We start from the raw sequence: 22335 nt of genomic DNA on the forward strand, positions 1-22335 counted from the left end.
GCTGGACGTGCACAAGTCCATGGGGCCGGACGAGTTGCATCCGAGAGTGCTGAAGGAATTGGCGGCTGTGATTGCAGAGCCATTGGCCATTATCTTTGAAAACTCGTGGCGAACCGGGGAAGTCCCGGATGACTGGAAAAAGGCTAATGTAGTGCCAATCTTTACAAAAGGGAAGAAGGAGGATCCTGGGAACTACAGGCCAGTCAGCCTCACCTCGGTCCCTGGAAAAATCATGGAGCAGGTCCTCAAAGAATCAATCCTGAAGCACTTGCATGAGAGGAAAGTGATCAGGAACAGCCAGCATGGATTCACCAAGGGAAGGTCATGCCTGACTAATCTAATCGCCTTTTATGATGAGATTACTGGTTCTGTGGATGAAGGGAAAGCAGTGGATGTATTGTTTCTTGACTTTAGCAAAGCTTTTGACATGGTCTCCCACAGTATTCTTGTCAGCAAGTTAAGGAAGTATGGGCTGGATGAATGCACTATAAGGTGGGTAGAAAGCTGGCTAGATTGTCGGGCTCAACGGGTAGTGATCAATGGCTCCATGCCTAGTTGGCAGCCGGTATCAAGTGGAGTGCCCCAAGGGTCGGTCCTGGAGCCGGTTTTGTTCAATATCTTCATAAATGATCTGAAGGATGGTGTGGATTGCATTCTCAGCAAATTTGCGGATGATACGAAACTGGGAGGAGTGGTAGATATGCTGGAGGGGAGGGATAGGATACAGAAGGACCTAGACAAATTGGAGGATTGGGCCAAAAGAAATCTGATGAGGTTCAATAAGGATAAGTGCAGGGTCCTGCACTTAGGATGGAAGAATCCAATGCACCGCTACAGACTAGGGACCGAATGGCTAGGCAGCAGTTCTGCGGAAAAGGACCTAGGGGTGACAGTGGACGAGAAGCTGGATATGAGTCAGCAGTGTGCCCTTGTTGCCAAGAAGGCCAATGGCATTTTGGGATGTATAAGTAGGGGCATAGCGAGCAGATCGAGGGACGTGATCGTTCCCCTCTATTCGACATTGGTGAGGCCTCATCTGGAGTACTGTGTCCAGTTTTGGGCCCCACACTACAAGAAGGATGTGGATAAATTGGAGAGAGTCCAGCGAAGGGCAACAAAAATGATTAGGGGTGTGGAACACATGAGTTATGAGGAGAGGCTGAGGGAGCTGGGATTGTTTAGCCTGCAGAAGAGAAGAATGAGGGGGGATTTGATAGCTGCTTTCAACTACCTGAAAGGGGGTTCCAAAGAGGATGGCTCTAGACTGTTCTCAATGGTAGCAGATGACAGAATGAGGAGTAATGGTCTCAAGTTGCAGGGGGGGAGGTTTAGATTGGATATTAGGAAAAACTTTTTCACTAGGAGGGTGGTGAAACACTGGAATGCGTTACCTAGGGAGGTGGTAGAATCTCCTTCCTTAGAGGTTTTTAAGGTCAGGCTTGACAAAGCCCTGGCTGGGATGGTTTAACTGGGAATTGGTCCTGCTTCGAGCAGGGGGTTGGACTAGATGACCTTCTGGGGTCCCTTCCAACCCTGATATTCTATGATTCTATGATTCTAAGAAGCCCGGACGCACACAGGCGCACAGTGCAAATGCTGTTTGCAAGGCTTCAGTGGGAAGGAAGCTTCCGGGAATGTTTATATTACAACCAGCTCCCTTCCCAGCTCCAGCACAGCATGAGCCTGGCCAAACGCAGGAAGGGAAACAATCCCAGCCTCCCCGAGGCACTAAAGAGGACTTAATCTTTACACCTCCCGACACTACAGGGATTACCCAGGGGATAAAAGGCTACACAGAGGGAGGTGGGCTTAGAACCCTCATCCTTCTGCTCTACGGACACAAGTCTCTGTCACTTGAGCTACAGGAGAGCACCTGAGCATTCCATCTCTTATCCTTTCCCTGGGCCAGCCGCGAGCCATACACACAGCCAGCCGGCCCGTAGCACTTCTATGGAATGTGCTGTAGAGGCGCAAAGGGTTATTTACTTTCTGGGTACTCGAGGAAACCCACCATCTGCAGAAAAACCTGAGAGTCTCTGGATTAAGTTTAGAAGCGTGAGCAACAAGGGTGATGTCGTGGTGGGAGTCTGCTATAGACCATCGGACCAGGGGGATGAGGTGGACGAGGCTTTCTTCCGGCAACTCACGGAAGTTACTAGGTCGCAGGCCCTGGTTCTCATGGGAGACTTCAATCACCCTGATATCTGCTGGGAGAGCAATACAGCGGTGCACAGAAAATCCAGGAAGTTTTTGGAAAATGTAGGGGACAATTTCCTGGTGCAAGTGCTGGAGGAACCAACTAGGGGCAGAGCTCTTCTTGACCTGCTGCTCACAAACCGGGAAGAATTGGTAGGGGAAGCAAAAGTGGATGGGAACCTGGGGGGCAGTGACCACGAGATGGTCGAGTTCAGGATCCTGACACAGGGAAGAAAGGAGAGCTGCAGGATACAGACCCTGGACTTCAGAAAAGCAGACTTTGACTCCCTCAGGGAACTGATGGGCAGAATAACATGAGGGGGAAAGGAGTCCAAGAGAGCTGGCTGTATTTTAAAGAATTCTTATTGAGGTTACACGGACAAACCATCCCGATGCGTAGAAAGAATAGTAAATATGGCAGGCGACCAGCTTGGCTTAACAGTGAAATCCTTGCTGATCTTAAACACAAAAAAGAAGCTTACAAGAAGTGGAAGATTGAACAAATGACCAGGGAAGAGTATAAAAATATTGCTCGGGCATGCAGGAGTGAAATCAGGAAGGCCAAATCACACCTGGAGTTGCAGCTAGCAAGAGCTGTTAAGAGTAACAAGAAGGGTTTCTTCAGGTATGTTAGCAACAAAAAGAAAGCCAAGGAAAGCGCGGGCCCCTTACTGAATGAGGGAGGCAACCTAGTGACAGAGGACGTGGAAAAAGCTAATGTACTCGATGCTTTTTTTCCCTCCGTCTTCACGAACAAGGTCAGCTCCCAGACTGCTGCACTGGGCAGCACAGCATGGGGAGGAGGTGACCAGCCCTCTGTGGAGAAAGAGTGGTTCGGGACTATTTAGAAAAGCTGGACGAGCACAAGCCCATGGGGCCGGATGCACTGCATCCGAGAGTGCTAAAAGAGTTGGCAGATGTGATTGCAGAGCCATTGGCCATTATCTTTGAAAACTCCTGGTGATCGGGAGAGGTCCTGGACAACTGGAAAAAGGCTAATGTAGTGCCCATCTTTAAAAAAGGGAAGGAGAAGGATCCGGGGAACTACAGGCCAGTCAGCCTCACCTCGGTCCCTGGAAAAATCATGGAGCAGGTCCTCAAGGAATCAATTCTGAAGCGTTTAGAGGAGAGGAAAGTGATCAGGAACAGTTAGCATGGATTCACCAAGGGCAAGTCATGCCTGAATAATCTAATTGCCTTTTATGATGAGATAACTGGCTCTGTGGATGAAGGGAAATCAGTGGACATGTTGTTCCTTGACTTTAGCAAAGCTTTTGACACTGTCTCCCACAGTATTCTTGTCAGCAAGTTAAAGAAGTATGGGCTGGATGAATGGACTATAAGGTAGATAGAAAGTTGGCTAGATTGTTGGGCTCAACGGGTAGTGATCAATGGCTCCATGTCTAGTTGGCAGCCGCTATCAAGTGGAGTGCCCCAAGGGTCGGTCCTCAGGCCGGTTTTGTTCAACCTCTTTATTAATGATCGGGATGATGGGATGGATTTCACCCTCAGCAAGTTTGCAGATGACACTAAACTGGGAGGAGAGGTAGATATGCTGGAGGGTAGGGATAGGATACAGAGGGACCTAGACAAATTGGAGGATTGGGCCAAAAGAAATCTGATGAGGTTCAACAAGGACAAGTGCAGAGTCCTGCACTTAGGACGGAAGAATCCCATGAACCGCTACAGACTAGGGACTGAATGGCTAGGCAGCAGTTCTGCAGAAAAGGACCTAGGGGTTACTGTGGACAAGAAGCTGGATATGAATCAACAGTGTGCCCTTGTTGCCAAGAAGGCCAATGGCGTTTTGGGATGTATAAGTAGGGGCATTGCCAGCAGATCGAGGGACATGATTGTTCCCCTCTATTAGACATTGGTGAGGCCTCATCTGGAGTACTGTGTCCAATTTGGGGCCCCACACTACAAGAAGGATGTGGAAAAATTCAAAAACGTAAAGCGGAGGGCAACAAAAATGATTAGGGGACTGGAACACATGAGTTATGAGGAGAGGCTGAGGGAACTGGGATTGTTTAGTCTGCGGAAAAGAAGAATGAGGGGGGATTTGATAGCTGCTTTCAACTACCTGAAAGGGGGTTCCAAAGAGGATGGATCTAGACTGTTCTCAGTGGTACCAGATGACAGTACGAGGAGTAATGGTCTCAAGTTGCAGTGGGGGAGGTTTAGATTGGATATTAGGAAAAACTTTTTCACTAGGAGGGTGGTGAAACACTGGAATGCGTTACCTAGGGAGGTGGTGGAATCTCCTTCCTTAGAAATTTTTAAGGTCAGGCTTGACAAAGCCCTGGCTGGGATGATTTAATTGGGGATTGGTTCTGCTTTGAGCAGGGGGTTGGACTAGATGACCTCCTGAGGTCCCTTCCAACCCTGATATTCTATGATTCTATGATCTCCCCCCAAGCTTTCAACTCAATGTCATCAGAAATGCAGCACATTCCTCTCGCCGCTGAAGTTCACCCACACGTCGCGTGTAGGTGGCCTAAGTCACACATGCCCTTTGTTAACATTAACCAGGAAAGGCCCGCAGCTCGCACTAGGGGAGGCAAACCAAACCCCCAGTCGCTCCAGCGAGACCTCTGCTTAGAAAGCCTGTTACCTATTTACAGATAGATCGGATGAAACTCAAACCCCTCCCAGGCCCATGGCTTTAAGATAGGGAAAGGAAAGAAAACCCAGCATGCTTCCCTCCTGGCTCCCCTTTCCCAGGGCTCCTCTGCACTGCGCGCCCAGCTCCCTGAGCAAACTAAGCTTTTGGAGTAAAAACAGAAAAGACCAAAAAAGCCAAATTTTGTCCTTCGAGTTAGTCACAAGTGCCCAGCCCCTACTCAAGTCAGAGGAGCTCTGTGTGTGTCTGTAATAATCATACCTTATCTATGTAGCCCAGTGGGCCGGCTTACCTGTATTATACTCATTGCTTTGTTATTCTGCTTTATTATATTTAGTAGTAATTCAAGGAACCTACAGGCTTTTATCCTGTAAAATTTGGCTTTAGTAGATAGTGGGAGGCTTGAGACCCATAACCTTTGTATAGATAAACTTAAATAACTCATAAGTTATAGGAAACTGGAAGTAGCAGGCAAGAGGCAGAATTTTGTCCAGAATACCAACCTCAGCCACTCACAGAACATCACTGACACCAGCATCTGGAAGGTTCCAGATAGAACGTCCAACCGCAAAGGTGCCATGACAGCAAATGGACGTGTCTGGTAATAGTGTAACATCAAACATATACTAACCTATAGAAAACGGACACCTTAAGGGGAGGAAATACAAATAAGGACTTCTATTGAATCATAGAATATCAGGGTTGGAAGGGACCTCAGGAGGTCATCTAGTCCAACCCCCTACTCAAAGCAGGACCGATCCCCAATTAAATCATTCCAGCCAGAGCTTTGTCAAGCCTGACCTTAAAAATATCTAAGGAAGGAGATTCCACCACCTCCCTAGGTAACGCATTCCAGTGTTTCACCACCCTCCTAGAGAAAAAGTTTTTCCTAATATCCAACCTAGACCTCCCCCACTGCAACTTGAGACCATTACTCCTCATTCTGTCATCTGCTACCACTGAGAACAGTCTAGAGCCATCCTCTTTGGAATCCCCTTTCAGGTAGTTGAAAGCAGCTATCAAATCCCCCCTCATTCTTCTCTTCCGTAGACTAAACAATCCCAGTTCCCTCAGCCTCTCCTCATAACTCATGTGTTCCAGTCCCCTAATCATTTTTGTTGCCCTCCACTTTACGTTTTCGAATTTTTCCACATCCTTCTTGTAGCGTGGGGCCCAAAACTGGACACAGTACTCCAGATGAGGCCTCACCAGTGTCAAATAGAGGGGAACGATCACGTCCCTCGATCTGCTGGCAATGCCCCTACTTATACATCCCAAAATGCAGCTAGCCTTCTTGGCAACAAGGGCACACTGTTGACTCATATCCAGCTTCTTGTCCACTGTAACTCCTAGGTCCTTTTCTGCAGAACTGCTGCCTGGCCATTCGGTCCCTAGTCTGTAGCCGTGCATGGGATTCTTCCGTCCTAAGTGCAGGACTCTGCACTTGTCCTTGTTGAACCTCATCAGATTTCTTTTGGCCCAATCCTCCAATTTGTCTAGGTCCCTCTGTATCCTGATGCACCCCCTGGAAGAGCTCTGAGTACCCCCAGGGGCACACACATACCCCTGGCTGAGAGCCACTTGGCTAAGAGCCCTCATGAATATTGACAGATGACCCATGGGCTTCATGGAAGCATCTTAAGAAGGGATTTGAGTACAGAGCAGGGGCTTGGGGAGAAGGAGGTCAATCTATGGTTGTGATTCTCCTCGCTCGCATCTTGTGTCATCGTTTACAGCTATGCCATGGAGATGTATAATGCAGCCTTCCTGATCTGGGACGGGGAGCTTTTTATACACGCAGCCCAAGAGTAAAGAGCAACCCATGGTGCAGGGCAAGTCAGAGGATTCTGAAGATAAGAATTGGAAAACTTGGTTTGTCCTCCACCCAAAATAAAACCCCCATGTTTTGGGTTATGAGCTGCCCAACAGCCTACCTTATAAACAAATCAGTCGCTTTAATGGACAAGAAACAACAGAGGAGATTTGGGGGCACATCTTACCTGTTTCTTCCGACAGTCTCATGGTCTTTGACGACAACAGTGAGCTCAGCATTCTGGTCTAAGGGAATTCCTTTCAGATCCCAGTCAAACCCCTAGAGCGAGAAGAGAAACAATAAAAAATCATTGCCATGTTATAGCATTAGCACAGACAGCTATTGACCCACAGCTAGAACTAGCCGAAAAATGGAATTTCCATCCCACAGGAAATTCTGACATTTCAAAATTTATTTTCACTCCAAATCAGGACAAAAAAAATCAAAATTCTAAAAAGTTTCTATTCAAAAACATTGTTTTGCTTCAATAATGTTGAAACAAAATGTAATATTAAACACAGTATATAAAAATATTATTAAAATGAATATTTTAGTATAAGAGCCTAAACTAAGTGAAACAAAATGGGAAAGTCAAAATGAAATGTTTTTACCGTATCAAAACTTTTGACATTCAACTGTCTCCAGTCAAAAAGTTCATCAAAATTGACACATTCCCACTAAATGTGTTGATTTTGATTTGACTGCATTTCCACTGAAAACGGTTACACCAAAAATATTCTCAGCCAATTCTTCCCACATTCCTCCTTCAAAAATGAAGGGTGTTCACATCACAGCATTTGCCATGATTTTAATCATCAGTCTTACAACACAAAGTTTGTCAGGAACCCAAATTTCCATTCCATGGGAAATTCCAAAATAAATTAAAAACAAAAATCAGAAAAGAAAAGATGAAATTTTGAAAATTCCCACAAAATGAAAAAAACTAATAAAAAAATTTATTTGGGACCATTTCATTTCAATAGTATCAAACCATTTCACTTCAACTTTTATATTCTACTAAAATTATATATATATATGACATTAAATATAACATACTGAGTTGTATTAAAATGAAAGTTTTCATATATTATAGAAGTCTGAACAAAACGACATTGTCAAATCACATTTTGACTTTTCCCTCTTGAAAAATCTTGTAGGAATCAACACATTCCCATAAAACATTTCATTTTCAACAAAACTGCATTTTTCAATAGAAAACTATTCTATCAAGAATCTTTTGACCAGCTTTCGTCATGAATTCAGACTTGATCTTGGCTAGCGGAAATCATTGGAATGGCCTAAGACCTTTTCATAATTTTAAGTTCATATGTACTCGAATGAGATGCTAACCAATTTTTTTTTAAAAGAAGCTTTGTAGATTTCTTCCTTCCCACCCAGGAGTCTGATTGGGCAGCGCACATGCTGTCCTGGTACATTGGTTTAAAAGCACTGGTTAGGAAGGACAGTGGATGAGGCATTATATTGTGACTTAGGGCACCTGGGTTCAATTCTCAGCTCAGCAACAGACTTTCTAGGTGACCTTGGGAAAGTCACTTGAGCTACCCTGTGCCTCAGTTTCCCATCTGTAAATCTTGCAGGAGTTTTGGGAATGTAATGAAGGTGCTCAGGTACTACAGTGAGGAGGACCAAGTGAAGTACCTACAGTGATGAAACGGCACTTTAAAAAGCGCTCAATTCCACGGGACATTCTAAGAGAGCCCACCACTTTTGCACAGCAAGTCACAGCTTCAGAGCCGGTTCGTCATGAAATTGACGGAAAAGCCAGGAAGTCTGGACTTGGCAGACCTCTGGAAAATTCCCTTGGTGAACTGAGTTCTGGATTTCCGGTTTAGTCTAAACAAGAGAAGAATGAGGAGGGCCATGATAACAGTCTTCAAATATGTCAAAGGTTGTTATCAAGATGACAGTGATCTATTGTTCTCCATGTCCACGGAAGGTAGGACAAGAAGTCATGGGCTTAATCTACAGCAAAGGGAGATGTAGGTTAGATATTACCTAACTCTAAGGGGAGTTAAGCTACCTCTCCAAAGGCCACACCTGGCTGATACGTCACACTTTGATCACTCCAGTTTGCCCTTAAAGGACCCACGGCAGAGCGGCTTTCAATTAAAGCTAATTCCTGCTAGGAGCACGGATCAGCTTGCCTTGCTGTGGCTGGCTACTAGAGGACAGGCTACTGCTGCTGCCTGCTAACAGAGCTACTCCATTAGGTCCTGCTGAAGGTCCTGAGTTCAGACACTGCTGATGCAGTGTAGTCATTACACAGACCCAGGGGCATACGTGCACCAGCATTTAGACCACCCCCAGCCCCTGTAGTCTCTGCCCCAGATCTCCCGTCCAGGGCTCTGATCACAGAGGGCCTGCAGATGAGGCTTCCTGTGGGCTTTAGTGAAGCCAGAATCGAGATGGGAAGCAATGCACCCATCAAGTTTTCTGAAGGGCACGATCCAATCCCCAGCAGTGATGGAGCTCTCATCCTCCTGCTCTGAAAGCACCCACCCGAGCTAACGGAGAATCTCTCTTTCCAGCACAGGGGCCGAAGACACACAGCTGAGCAGCTCTGATTCCACTCAGCTGTGGCAGCAGCCAGGTCACTTCACAGCACGGTATTTCTGAGCAGGCTGCTGACCACACAACACACCCTAGGCAAAGGGGGAGGAGCCTGGAGGCTATTTTGCATCCTATTCAAATAATGCATAAGAGCCAGTGTCAGGGGGAGCCAGTGTCAGGAAACAGGCCAGGGCACAGGGGTGAATCAAGGCAAGATCCTAGGGTTCTGGACCCAGCCGCAAACAGCAAAGGGCTAAATTAGCCCCTAGTGTAGTTACACCAGGGATGAATTTGAGTGCTAAAAAAAGAGAGATACAGAGCTCAGCTCTTTTCCCACACGGGGTAGAATTCGGACCAAGCTCTGTGACTCAAGAAATGGAATGAACTCTGGCTCCCGCAAACGTGGCTCCTGGCAAGAAAGGGGAGCAGGTTCAGAAGGGGGCGCCACTTGCCTCATTCCACACAGGGTTCACGTTGTTCTTGATCACTTTGGTTCTCTTCTTCACACCTAAAAAAGGAGTAAAGCGGAAGGGTTAGGAAAGTCCTCAGACACTCCCCTCCCCATCTTCCCCTGAGCAAAAAATTCCTGCTGCTTTAAAAAACAACAAAACATATTGCTCCAAGTTTGATTATCCCGTGAAGATCTTAGGAAAAGGCAGCTGCATCCCCAGCCTCAGAGAGCTTCCCGTCTAACATCCCGGATCCTGCAAGGAGGGCTGCAGGGTTAGGCCCAGTGTTAAGGCAAGACGCAGGGCCTGGGGGCAGTGGATGAGGAGTGCAAAGCCAGGAGGATTCCTGGAGAAATGGGCAGAATGATCTCAGCTGGAGGGTGGCGTGAAGCTGAGGGAGGAGGAAGGTGACCCCAGGAGCACTACTGGGAGGAGAAGGGATCTAAAGATGCACCGTAGCCCCAGGAAGTAGGCCAGGGGTCCAATAAGTAATGATGTCTCCGAGAACGAGGAGGAACATGGCAGCTTTTCAGCAGTACATGGCCACACAGAACAGAAAGAATCACTGACAGAAGATGGGGAGGTAAACAGAATGGCCCGGATCCTCAATGGTATTTAAGGAGCCTAAATACTTTTGAGTATCTGAGCCAATGTGATCAGCCCAGGCCCTTCACTAACCCCACTCTTGTTTCCTCCCTCCTACTGCATTGGAAATGGTAGATGGGGCCCATTACTATTTCTGATTCGTATGTCAGTAGTGGTAGATCCCCAGTCACGGACCTAGGCGCCACACAAACACAGTCTCTGTCCCAAAGAGCATCCAATCCAAGTACAGCAGAGCCCACTTAATAGCAATCCCAAGATTAACAACTTTTGCAGAATAACGATATTCTGCTAGGAGCTGATCCCGTCCCAGTGATGTGAATGTTAATGGGATTTGGATATTGGCAACAGGCATGCTGCTTAATAGCTACCTTTTTGAGAAGAAAGACCCCGGCTGCAGGCAGGTTTGCAGGGCTGCAACAGGGGAAGGAGATGCTGGGGCTGCACCATCTCTCTCCCTATACTCTCCAGACTGCACCATGCCCTGGCACCAGGGGCCCAGGCTCAGTATGTCCCAGTGCTGCAGCAAACTTGCCTGTGGTCAGGGACCTGCCACTCTGACAGTCTGCACCTTTACGTTCACCTTTTTTACAAGACTATGATACATTTTGTAGAAGGTATCCTTGTGAGGTATCATTTGAAAACTCATAATTTGCTGATCATTATTATGCTAGTAAAATATGTATGGCAACATTGTTAATGTAAAGTTATGAGATCCTACTGTATAATGTTGTTGAAGGCATGTCCCATGGTTAGAAAAGCAGACACAAACCAGTTTCCCAGCAATTAATGACCCAGTCAGGTATCAATGAGATCATCAGGACCATCACATAGCAGAGCGACCATTCACTGGCAGGAAGAGGGGAGTGAACAAAAATTTACATTTTAAAAGAGAGACAAACTTTATGGCATGTGAGCCATAGCAGGAGATGGCTCTTGTGCAAGAGAGTGGACTATAAAGGTAGAAAGCCATGGCCCCCAAATCACCTCTTCTTCCCTTTCTCTCTGCTCACAGCAGCAACACCACCTGAAGGAACACAGGGTTGGGGGAGGGGTCCTGATTGAAAACGATTTCAGCCGGTCAGACTGGAAAAGCAGATGGTGAGACAAACCGCAGTGTAAAAGGCACCCCAAGCTGGAGAGTTAAGGGAACACAGCAGTCCAGATTGTACCCTGGGGAATGCCAGACCCACCCACACAGATAATGGGCTGGGATACCCTCGTGCCCACACAGTGTGTGCGGGGGGTGATCCAAATGGCCCACGTTGGTATCATGGGGGGGGCCACACAGTTATGAGTCTGTACCCAGGGACTTCCCTAGATAGGCATGTTTTCCCCCGTGATGGCCATCTGCATGATATTTCACCAAAGGGACCCTGCGTGGTCTCTGCCAAAAGCAAAGAACTCGGGGGTTGTCATGGTTATTGCAGGATGTATGTACTGGAAATATTTTAAGAGTGATATAACATGTCGAATATTGTGTCCAAAGTTGTGTCCTGGGAGTGAAGCAGGTCACCGGGGTGGCTGGTTCTCAGAGATAACCCCATCAAGAGTGAGAATAATTGACAATTTCAACCTAGCCTAGTCCAGTGTTGACAGTCTAGACAAGGTTACACACTTGGGCCTTTTCAAAGCATAAAAGAGCTCAAAAAAAAGACCCTGTACAAGGGGACCACTGGGGTGAACTGAAGATTGCACTGTGGGTTTTTCTTTTATCTGTAACCATACATTTCGAAACCTTGTATTTACTTCTATTTGAATCTTATGCTTTGTCAAACTTCTACACTGGGAACCCATTTATCCAATCTAATTGGGACCGGGACCAGACTGGATAATCAAAAACGCGGATAATCAGGAAAGCCCCGTGAAGCTATGTTACGTGCTTCAGCCACGCATGGCAGGGCTCTGGCTGTCAGCCCCAGGGAGTTGACAATTACCAGTCTGCACCCAGGGACTTGCTTAGACATCCCTAGGTGGCCATGTTTCCCTAGTGATCACCATCTTCACCCTATTTCACCGAAGGGGCCATCTGTGGTCTCTGCCAAAACCTAAAAACTTACTGGTTGCAGGATGTATGTAGGGAAATATTTCAAGAGTCACGTAACAAGTCTAATATTGTGATTAAAGCTGCCCGAGGTGAAACAGGACACAGGGACAGGCTGGTTCTCAGAGCTAACTCCATCACATGTGAGAACAGTTCCCAGATCCCAGCCAAGAGTGGAAAGTCTAGACAAGGTGCATGCTTGGGCCATTATGAAGCATAAAAGAGCCAAAGAAAAACACCTTGAGCCGGGGGGACCATCAGGGCAAGCTGAAGTTAACAAAACGCCCTGGCGATGAAGAGAGACAAAAGGTCTGGGTGTGACATTATGAGTGTAATATAATATCTCATTGAAAGGTGACATAGGGCCAGAAAGAGTTAATCAACTCACAGAATGACATGACCCATGGCCAAACTTTAAAGACTGGTTAGGAAGATATGTGGTCACAACTCAATGGCCCCCTCCCCGCAGGGAGTCCCCTGGGAAGGCAGATCAGCACTGTATATTGCTAACGCCATTGCAAGAATCGCAAAGCATTTTGGGGAGGGTCAAAGGTGTGCAAGTGGGGAGTAAACGTTTCCTTTATAAGGTACGAGAGGCCAAGAACGGCGGGGAGAAGAAGAGAGCAGAGAACGAGTTAATTCAACACTTCAGCTAGCTCAATCTGAAGATAAGACGCTGGCCCCAGCCAGCCCAAGGTCGCAGCTCACAGCCAACGTTTGGCTGTGAGCCGAGAAAGACGAGGGCTTGAAAGTTGCCCGAGAAGCCATGAGAAAGAAAATCCAACTGCACAGACATGCACCTGCAAGACAGCAAGCCCAGGGCGGCAGAGTCTGAAAACACAGACGAGACAACAAGAGGGGGAGCCAAGCCAGGCGTCCCTGAAGCCGGGATGTTTTGGGAAAGGGAAAGAGACCACAGAAAGCCGGTTTGGACTGGCACAAAGAGCACCAGGAATGGAATGGAATGGAATGGAACACCCCCAAAGGAGCCCAGGACTTAAAACCATCCTGAGAGCTTGAGCAATTTGGAGATTTGCAGTGGACCTTGGACGACCTGGGCCCAGGACAAGAACTCTCGTCCACACACCCCCACTTCTTCTTATGTTACACCCGGGCCTGGCCAGCCTCTGGTAGTACGTGTGTGAGTATGAAAGTGGGTTAGGGCTTGGGGCGCTAATGCTTTCTTCCTTCCTCTGAGTGACGTGGGGAGCACCCATCACCCTCTGCTGTTATTTTATTATTTTATCAATGAAACTTTAAAACTTAGACACTTGGTGTGTTACACCATCTCCTCCCTTAAAGATCCTGCAGCCTGAACCTGATCAACTGATGCTTCAGACAGACTGGTAACAGAAATCTGTCGCAATGTAAATGAATAGAGCTTTAAAATGCAAGCTTGTATTGTTAGATATAGAAGGGTAGCTGTTTGCTCAGGTCTTGTGATGTAAGCAAACAAGTCTTGTCTATTACTATGGCTTTGATTCAAAGATCAAAAAAGGAGTATTAACATTTAGGAAGACATTTGAGTGAAATAGTATCATTGTCAAAATGTGTCTTTGAAGGTTGTGGTAACCTGTATCTGAACTGTTTAATGGATAAATTACCCTGTGTTAATTGCCACGATCTTTGGGAGAAGGAAAGTTAAGCCTATTGTTTTCTCAGGCCAAAAGGCTGCTGGAAATGTAAAAAACCCTGGGACACGATCCTTCTTCATCTCAGATCTGCTTTGGGTTTCAAGAAGGGGAAACCCTAAGCCATAAGAATTGAGATCCCCAGTCACTGAATATGGACACTGAACTGTAACCTGTGGACTATTTCTAAAAGAACTTTTGGCAACAACAAACTCACCATCTCTGCTATGTAACTGGACCTCAAGAAATTAAACTCAAGTCTAAACTCTCTCTCTTTTCTTTTTTAATAAATTTTAGTTGAGTTAATACGAACTGGCCATAAGCGTGTATTTTGGGTAAGATCTAAGTTATCATTTGACCTGGGTCTGGGGCTTGGTCCTTTGGGATCAGGAGAACCTTTTTTCTTTTACTGGGGTATAAGTTTTCAGAACCAGTCATCCCCATAAGGAGCGGTCCTGGTGTCGATACTGGGAAACTGGAGTGTCTAAGGGAATTGCTTGTGTGACTTATGGTTAGCCAGTGGGGTAAAACCAACATCCTCTCTGTTTGGCTGGTTTGGCATGGCTTAATAATAAAGGACAGCCAGTTTTGGGCTGTAACTGCCCTGCTCTAAGCAATTTGTCCTGAATTGATACTGTCAGTTGTGTCCTACCAAAGGCAGCATCGTTACACTGGGACTACATACAAGGAGAAAGGGGGGCTCAAGGTGGCCTCCATTACAGACGAGATGTTCAGCCAGCATCCATGCCTCACGAAAAGCGGATCCCCACTCTCTCGACTGGACAAGCGCTGCATGATCATTGGGTGAGAAATTCCTTATTAGACAGGAAAGGAACTAGTTAATACGTGAAAACAACAAGAAGTCCGGTGGCACCTCAAAGACTAACAGATGTATAGGCTCTAGCTTGCGGGATGGGGGCGTCTGTTCTCTGTAACCATGCTTCCAGTCCTTAGACTGGCTTCTGTTTGAATCTTTATCTCAAGCTCTGCCAAATAAACTTCTATTTGGTTTTACTATAGACACGACTAAGTGCCACAGGCTCAGGATGGTGCTGAACTTAGGTGAAACTGATGAATTGGGAACTTTGTTTCCACATGGGCAGCAAATCCGTGCACGCTGCGGGTGTCCAGAGGTCAAGGAACTGGACACTCGAGCGTAACGCAGCGGGCTGTACAGACAGGTTGGTGGGACCTGTGCCCTGGGGCTAGAGCAGGAATCTGGGGGACTAACTATCTCTGCTGTGCCCTAAGTACTCATTTAAGGAGCCGAAAGACTGGGGGATGCAAACTGCCAGCCTGCATGGGGAAGAGCGGGGCTTGCAGAGCTCCAGGAGGACACTTTTCTTGCCAGCAGCTGGTAGTTCGGTGCAAGTTTCCCGCAGTGGGCACAGACAAGCACCCCTTGTGCTATAAGCAGGCGGTAGCCATTCACCCTCTTTCCCTTGAAGATTCCCAGGGAGCCCCTGCCAGAGTCCTGGCGCTGCAGGCAGGGTGGGGGCTGCAGCCCGGATGCTGGGGTTCTCCCCGAGGAACGGAGACACTGGGAGCCCACGTTCTGCCTGGCACCTCTCCCTGAGCTCTCCAGGCTGCATCCTGCCCTGGCACCAGGGCCCAGGCTTGGCACATCCCAGCGCTTCCTGCCCTGACTGCAGCCCCTCAAGCCTGCCTTCTGCGTAACAGCAACTGCTGGAGAATGGAAACTTCTTGCTGGGAACCAAGAGGTTGCTAATAAGCAGAATCCACTGTATAAAATTACAAGGGCGTGGCAGTGTGGCCTAGTGATTCAGGCACAGGGCTGGAACTGAGGAGATCTGGATTCAATTCCTGCCTCTGCCACTGCTATGCTGGGGACCTCAGGCAAGTCACTTCACCTTTCTGTGCCTCAGTTTCCCCACCTGTAAAATGGGAATAATGATTCTGCCCTCCTTTGTAAAGTGCTTTGAGATCTATGGATGAACATCAGCATATACAAGTATTATGATTAATAAATAATGAGCTGTAATCAATACTATATTAAGTCAGCGGTACTCAGATACTCAGACCTCAGTGGTTCAGGAGCCCAGATGTTGCTTCAAAATTTGCCATCGATGAGTTGATGCAGAGAAAAATACATAAATGCTTTGAATTACATTAAAAAATTCAGCAGCCTCAGTAGAAGCTGATGCTGCATCACTGACCACCAAGTTCAGCGAATGAGAACTGCATCGGACAAAAAAAGCTCAAGGGTTTAACTCTCGGATCCATGTCTGCACTGCTCTGTTCTTTCCTCTCATGTTGGCACCATTATCGTAGCCCTGACCTCTCACATCAGTGATCGCAATTCCCGTCTCTTCCAGCTTTTTAAGAAGCACATTTGTCATACCAGGTCCTGTAGTATCATCAATGACGATAAATTCTAGAAAATGCTCTGACAGTCACCATTGCAGGGACATTTTCACTAGGTTCTGTTGTTGTTACAAAACGCACCATTAAAGACATTTGTTCCGTATGGCTGATGTCAGGTGTACAGTCCAGAATAACAGAGGAATATCTTGCTGACTTCCGATCTGCCACAATCTTCTGTTTGACTTTTGTTACCAGGAACTGTCTGATCTCATTTTGAATTGTTTTTCCAAGGTAGTGGTGCGTGTACGTTTCTTGAGTGGTGACTCAGATGCTCCTGGAGCACAGCACCAAAGTCAGCCATCAGCTCCACTATTTGAAGGAAGTTTCCACTGTCTGGCACATACAGCTGATCTGAAGTGCCACGCAGTGCTAGGTTTTGGGTAGCAAGCATTCTCACCATGGCCATGAGCCTTTTCAGAACATTTGCCAGTAAAGAGACTCTGATGCTATCTTCTCTTGATGCTGATCCTCTATGGTGGCCTTTACACCTTCGTCTCATCTCGAGCTCTTTCCACCGATGGTGATTTGCTGCCTTTTCATGGCATGCCAGATTTCTAGCCAGATTTTTTCAGTCCTTTGTTCCTGTAGAACCCAGTGTGGTGGGAACATTAGACTGGAAGAGTTTGCAACAAAAACAGTATGCAGCATTCTGGGTTTTTGAGTACATAAGCCAGGTCTCTCCGCTTTGTCCCCACTGGGGATTTCACGCCAGTAATGGGTTAGATGGAAACTTCTATTTTCATTGGCTTTGGGGAACATGAAGTTTTTCACTTGCTGTGGCCCGTGCAGTACAAGGAAGTCCCTCAGGCTACTGTTCAAGTGGGTCCACAGTCCTGGATCATCTAGACTTAACAAACTAAACTCAGCAGCAGCTGTTTCTTGCGCCTCCACCACACTCTTCTCTGATCTACACTGTTCTTCAGGACTGTGCATGGCTACATCCATTGAAGATGGAGATACGGATGCTGCAGTAGCTGCCAGGTCACCTGCCCTCTGACTGACTGGAAGATCAGGCATCTCCTCACCACTTACTCCTCCCTGGGGCCGGAAGGCTCACCGTGAACATTTGTGTCTATGTCTCTCAGGATAGTTCCTTCCTGCTTAGATAGAAAAGCTTCCTTTGCTTGCTTGCTTTTTCTGAATGCTGCCCCAGGGGGGCATTTTCTTCTTTCACTCACGGCTGCTGTTCTGTGCCAGCTAGAGAGGCTCTCAACACTCAGTTGAAGGGGACAAATAAGCAGGCTGGTAGCAGGGCCCGAGCGAGGGAAGAGATCAGAGTCTTAAGGGCCTAACTGGCTCCTACTACTTCAGCTGACGGCCTGTTCTCCTCAAGTGAGTTCCGGGAAGCAGCAGGAAACAGGAAGCTCCCTGAGAAGCTGGGGTTAATCAGTCCAGGCCTTGGGGGTGCTAGAGGGATACACACATACAATATCAGGGTTGGAAGGGACCTCAGGAGGTCATCTAGTCCAACCCCTGCTCAAAGCAGGACCAATCTCCAATTTTTGCCCCAGATCCCCTAAATGGCCCCCTCAAGGATTGAACTCACAACCCTGGGTTTAGCAGGCCAATGCTCAAACCACCGAGCTATCCCTCCTCCAATAAATATATCAGGGTTGGAAGGGACCTCACGAGGTCATCTAGTCCAACCCCCTGCTCAAAGCAGGACCAATCCCCAATTTTTGCCCCAATCCCTAAATGGCCCCCTCAAGGATTGAACTCACAACCTTAGGTTTAGCAGGCCAATGCTCAAACCACTGAGCTATCCCTCCCCCCCATACATAAGAGGCTCCTCCTCCTCTCTCTCCCTGCAGCTCCTGCTGCTTTCTGTGATTCCTTCTCACCTTTTCTCCTGCCTGCCTGTTATGTCTCTTGTGCCCTCCTTCCTCCAGCACAGCACTCCCCCATCTCTGTGCATCTAAAGCAGAGAGGATACATATGCACCAGCAGCAGACAATTTTCTACACCCCCCTCCACTCCCCAGCCCCCCAGTCTGGCACCTGAGGCCAGGTATGGCCAGCCCTGGAAATATGTTTCCTAATATCCAACCTAGACCTCCCCCACTGCAACTTGAGACCATTGCTCTTTGTTCTATCATCTGCCACCACTGAGAACAGCCGAGCTCCATCCTCTTTGGAACCCCCCTTCAGGTCATTGAAGGCTGCTATCAAATCCCCCCTCACTCTTCTACAGACTAAATAACCCCAGTTCCCTCAGCCTCTCCTCATAAGTCATGTACCCCAGCCCCCTGATCATTTTCGTTGCCCTCCACTGGACTCTCTCCAATTTGTCCACATCCTTTCTCTAGTGGGGGGCTCAAAACTGGACTCAATACTCCAGATGTGGACTCAGCAGTGCCGAACAGAGGGGTATAATCACTTCCCTCGATCTGCTGGCAATGCTCCTACTAATACAGCCCGATATGCCGTTGGCCTTCTTGGCAACAAGGGCACACTGCTGACTCACATCCAGCTTCTCGTCCACTGTAATCCCCAGGTCCTTTTCCGCAGAACGGCTGCTTAGCCACTCGGTCCCCAGCCTGTAGCGGTGCCTGGGATTCTTCCGTCCTCAGTGCAGGACTCTGCACTTGTCCTTGTTGAACCCCATCCGATTTCTTTTGGCCCAATCCTCCAATTTGTCTAGGTCACTCTGGACCCTGTCCCTCCAGCGTATCTACCTCTCCCCCTAGCTTAGTGTCATCTGCAAACTTGCCGAGGCTGCAATCCATCCCATCGTCCACATCCGGAAGCTTCTAGAATTCAGGGTGGTAGTTTTGGGTCTGCTCCAAGAGGTTCTCTGTGGCTGGGGTCAGACTCCAGGAGGGCGAGCAGCCAGGGCAGCTGCTTTGCAGAAGGCCATGTGCCCTGGGTAAGCTGGGAGAAGCTGAACCCAGGGGCAGGAAGCAGGCTGGTGTCCCTAACTCTGAAGGATTTTGCTTCAGAGCACCAGGTTAGTGATATTGTTATCCTCTAACAGGGAAGCCTGGGCAATGCTAATTATATCATGGGAAATTGGGAGGGGAAAATAACTTCTAGTTTAATTGAATGCTTTGAATGTGGTTTTGATTTTAGCCAATCTGTTCTAGTTATATTGTCTGAACTAGTCCGAGCCACCAGGTGTTCTTTAACTGTAGTAATGGGGAACGAACCATTTCTAGTTTGCTATTTTCAGTTTTGTATTTTCTTGTAACAGGGTTTTCTTTAAATCTAGACACGTAACTGGGTGGTTGGTTAATCAGTTCACTGACTGGCTGGCAGTGATTTCAGCACAGGAAGAGTCTGCCTGGATCCAGCTGAAGATCCCTACAAGCAAGTGGAGGGAGGATGTTGTTTTAGACTCAGCAGATTGTCTAGATTTGGTGATCAGAGACTCTAAGTGAGATTTAGGTGAACTAATCCTAAGCTTTTGGGAACTTTCTGTTTCTTCCCACTGTGTTCTGTTCAGATTTTAATTTGTTTTCTTTATTTATATTTATGTATAACTGTGAAGATAATGTCTGTGGATTATAAAATAGCCATGTCATGCTGTAAAAATTAGATTTTTATTTGTTTCTTTATAAGATTTTATAAAGTTATTTAATTAAGTTCATTTAAATTATTAACTTATTAAGTCCTTTTAGGACTTGACTGTGGGCAGATTGACCCTGTGCAATCCTTGCTAAAAATCCCTAGAGACCAAACTCTGGGTCTCCAGCTACTTTCTAGGGGAGTTGGGGGTTTCTTTAAGGCACTGGAGATGGGAAATGAAGTGAACTCCAGCCCACCCAAAGGTTACACAAACATTGCAGCACTAAGCCCTGGGATAAGAACCAGAAAGTGAAACTAACGTATTGGCATGCTCTTCCCTCCCTTGCACGCACTGGTGCTGGGGGCTCCAGGGTAAGGCAGTGTAGATACTCTTACACCACTTAGGATCCATCTTTTCCAGTAGTTCTCAAACTTTTGTACTGGTGTGACCCTTTTCACATAGCAAGCCTCTGAGTGTGACCCCCCCTTATAAATTAAAAACACTTTTTTATATATTTAACACATTATAAATCTGGAGGCAAAGCAGGGCTTGGGGTGGAGGCTGACAGCTCACAACCCCCCATGTAATAACCTTGTGACCCCCTGAGGGGTCCTGATCTATACTGTGATCACAGGGCGTGTGGACATACCCCAGTTACCTGAGCTAGCTAGATTTAAAGCTAGCAGAGCAGCAAAGCCATCACAAGTCAATTATCCAGCGTTCCTGGAAGGCTTGTACAGCCCATGCTGAAGCCTACGCTGGGCAGTTTCACTACTCTGGGACCCGAGCTAGATTTCAATCAGAGACGTCCCCTCAAGCTGCATGCATACCCTGTGATTGCTGTAGAGGTGATGAGCACACCCTTACAGAGCCCCTGCCCCGGGGCAGCGTTAGGGTTCTTGGTAGGCCGTGGGGCAGGATTAGGGTTACTGCTATGTGGAAAAAGAAGAGGAGTACTTGTGGCACCTTAGAGACTAATAAATTTATTTGGACATAAGCTTTCGTGAGCTACAGCTCACTTCATCGGATGCATTCAGTGGAAAATACAGTGGGGAGATTTATATACACAGAGAACAGGAAACAACGGGTGTTACCATACACTGTAACAAGAGTGATCAGGTAAGGTGAGCTATTACCAGCAGGAGAGCTGGGGGGACGGGAAGGGGGGGGACGGGGACGACACACGATGTGCAGGTGAACGAGCCTCTGATAGTGTGGCTGATGTGATTAGGCCCTATGATGGTGTCCCCTGAATAGATATGTGGGCACAGTTGGCAACAGGCTTTGTTGCAAGGATGGTCACATAAACACCACCTATACCGGAAACCTACTGACCGCTATTCCTACCTACATGCCTCCAGCTTTCATTCAGACCACAGCACACGATCCATTGTCTACAGCCAAGCTCTATGATACAACCGCATTTCTCCAACCCCTCAGACACCTACAAGATCTCTATCAAGCGTTCTTACAACTACAATACCCACCTGCTGAAGTGAAGAAACAGATTGACAGAGCCGGAAGAGTATCCAGAAGTCACCTACTACAGGACAGGCCCAACAAAGAAAACAACAGAACACCACTAGCCGTCACCTTCAGCCCCCAACTAAAACCTCTCCAATGCATCATCAAGGATCTACAACCTATCCTGAAGGACGACCCATCACTCTCACAGATTTTGGGAGACAGGCCAGTCCTTGCTTACAGACAGCCCCCCAACCTGAAGCAAATACTCACCAGCAACCACACACCACACAACAGAACCACTAACCCAGGAACCTATCCTTGCAACAAAGCCCATTGCCAACTGTGCCCACATATCTATTCAGGGGACACCATCACAGGGCCTAATCACATCAGCCACACTATCAGAGGCTCGTTCACCTGCACATCCACCAATGTCATATATGCCATCATGTGCCAGCAACGCCCCTCTGCCATGTACATTGGTCAAACTGGACAGTCTCTACGTAAAAGAATAAATGGACACAAAATCAGACGTCAAGAATTATAACATTCAAAAACCAGTTGGAGAACACTTCAATCTCTCTGGTCACGCGATTACAGACCTAAAAGTGACAATTCTTCAACAAAAAGACTTCAAAAACAGACTCCAAAGAGAGACTGTTGAATTGGAATTAATTTGCAAACTGGATACAATTAACTTAGGCTTGAATAGAGACTGGGAGTGGATGGGTCATTACACAAAGTAAACCTATTTCCCCATGTTTATCCTCCCCCCCCCACCACCACTGTTCCTCTGAGGTTCTTGTCAACTGCTGGAAATGGCCCACCTTGATTATCACTACAAAAGGTCCGTCTCCGTCCCCGTCCCCCCGCCCCACTCTCCTGCTGGTAATAGCTCACCTTACCTGATCACTCTGGTTACAGTGTGTGTGATAACACCCATTGTTTCCTGTTCTCTGTGTATATAAATCTCCCCACTGTATTTTCCACTGCATGCATCCGATGAAGTGAGCTGTAGCTCACGAAAGCTCATGCTCAAATAAATTGGT

General features: G+C 47.3%; 1 protein-coding gene across 4 annotated transcripts in view; it reads right to left on the reverse strand.

The window, feature by feature from the left end:
• Positions 1-22335, reverse strand: part of DYSF (dysferlin) — a 304075-nt gene that overhangs the window by 257238 nt on the left and 24502 nt on the right. For all 4 annotated transcript variants that reach the window (XM_073343024.1, XM_073343025.1, XM_073343023.1 and 1 more), the window contains exons 2-3: positions 9656-9711; positions 6820-6911 (exon numbers count right to left, since the gene is read on the reverse strand). In XM_073343024.1, the coding sequence (XP_073199125.1) occupies positions 6820-6911; positions 9656-9711 (148 nt within the window). The remainder of the gene's footprint in view (positions 1-6819; positions 6912-9655; positions 9712-22335) is intronic.

The sequence above is a fragment of the Lepidochelys kempii genome, chromosome 4, assembly GCF_965140265.1.
Source record: "Lepidochelys kempii isolate rLepKem1 chromosome 4, rLepKem1.hap2, whole genome shotgun sequence".
Taxonomy (NCBI): Eukaryota; Metazoa; Chordata; order Testudines; family Cheloniidae; genus Lepidochelys; species Lepidochelys kempii.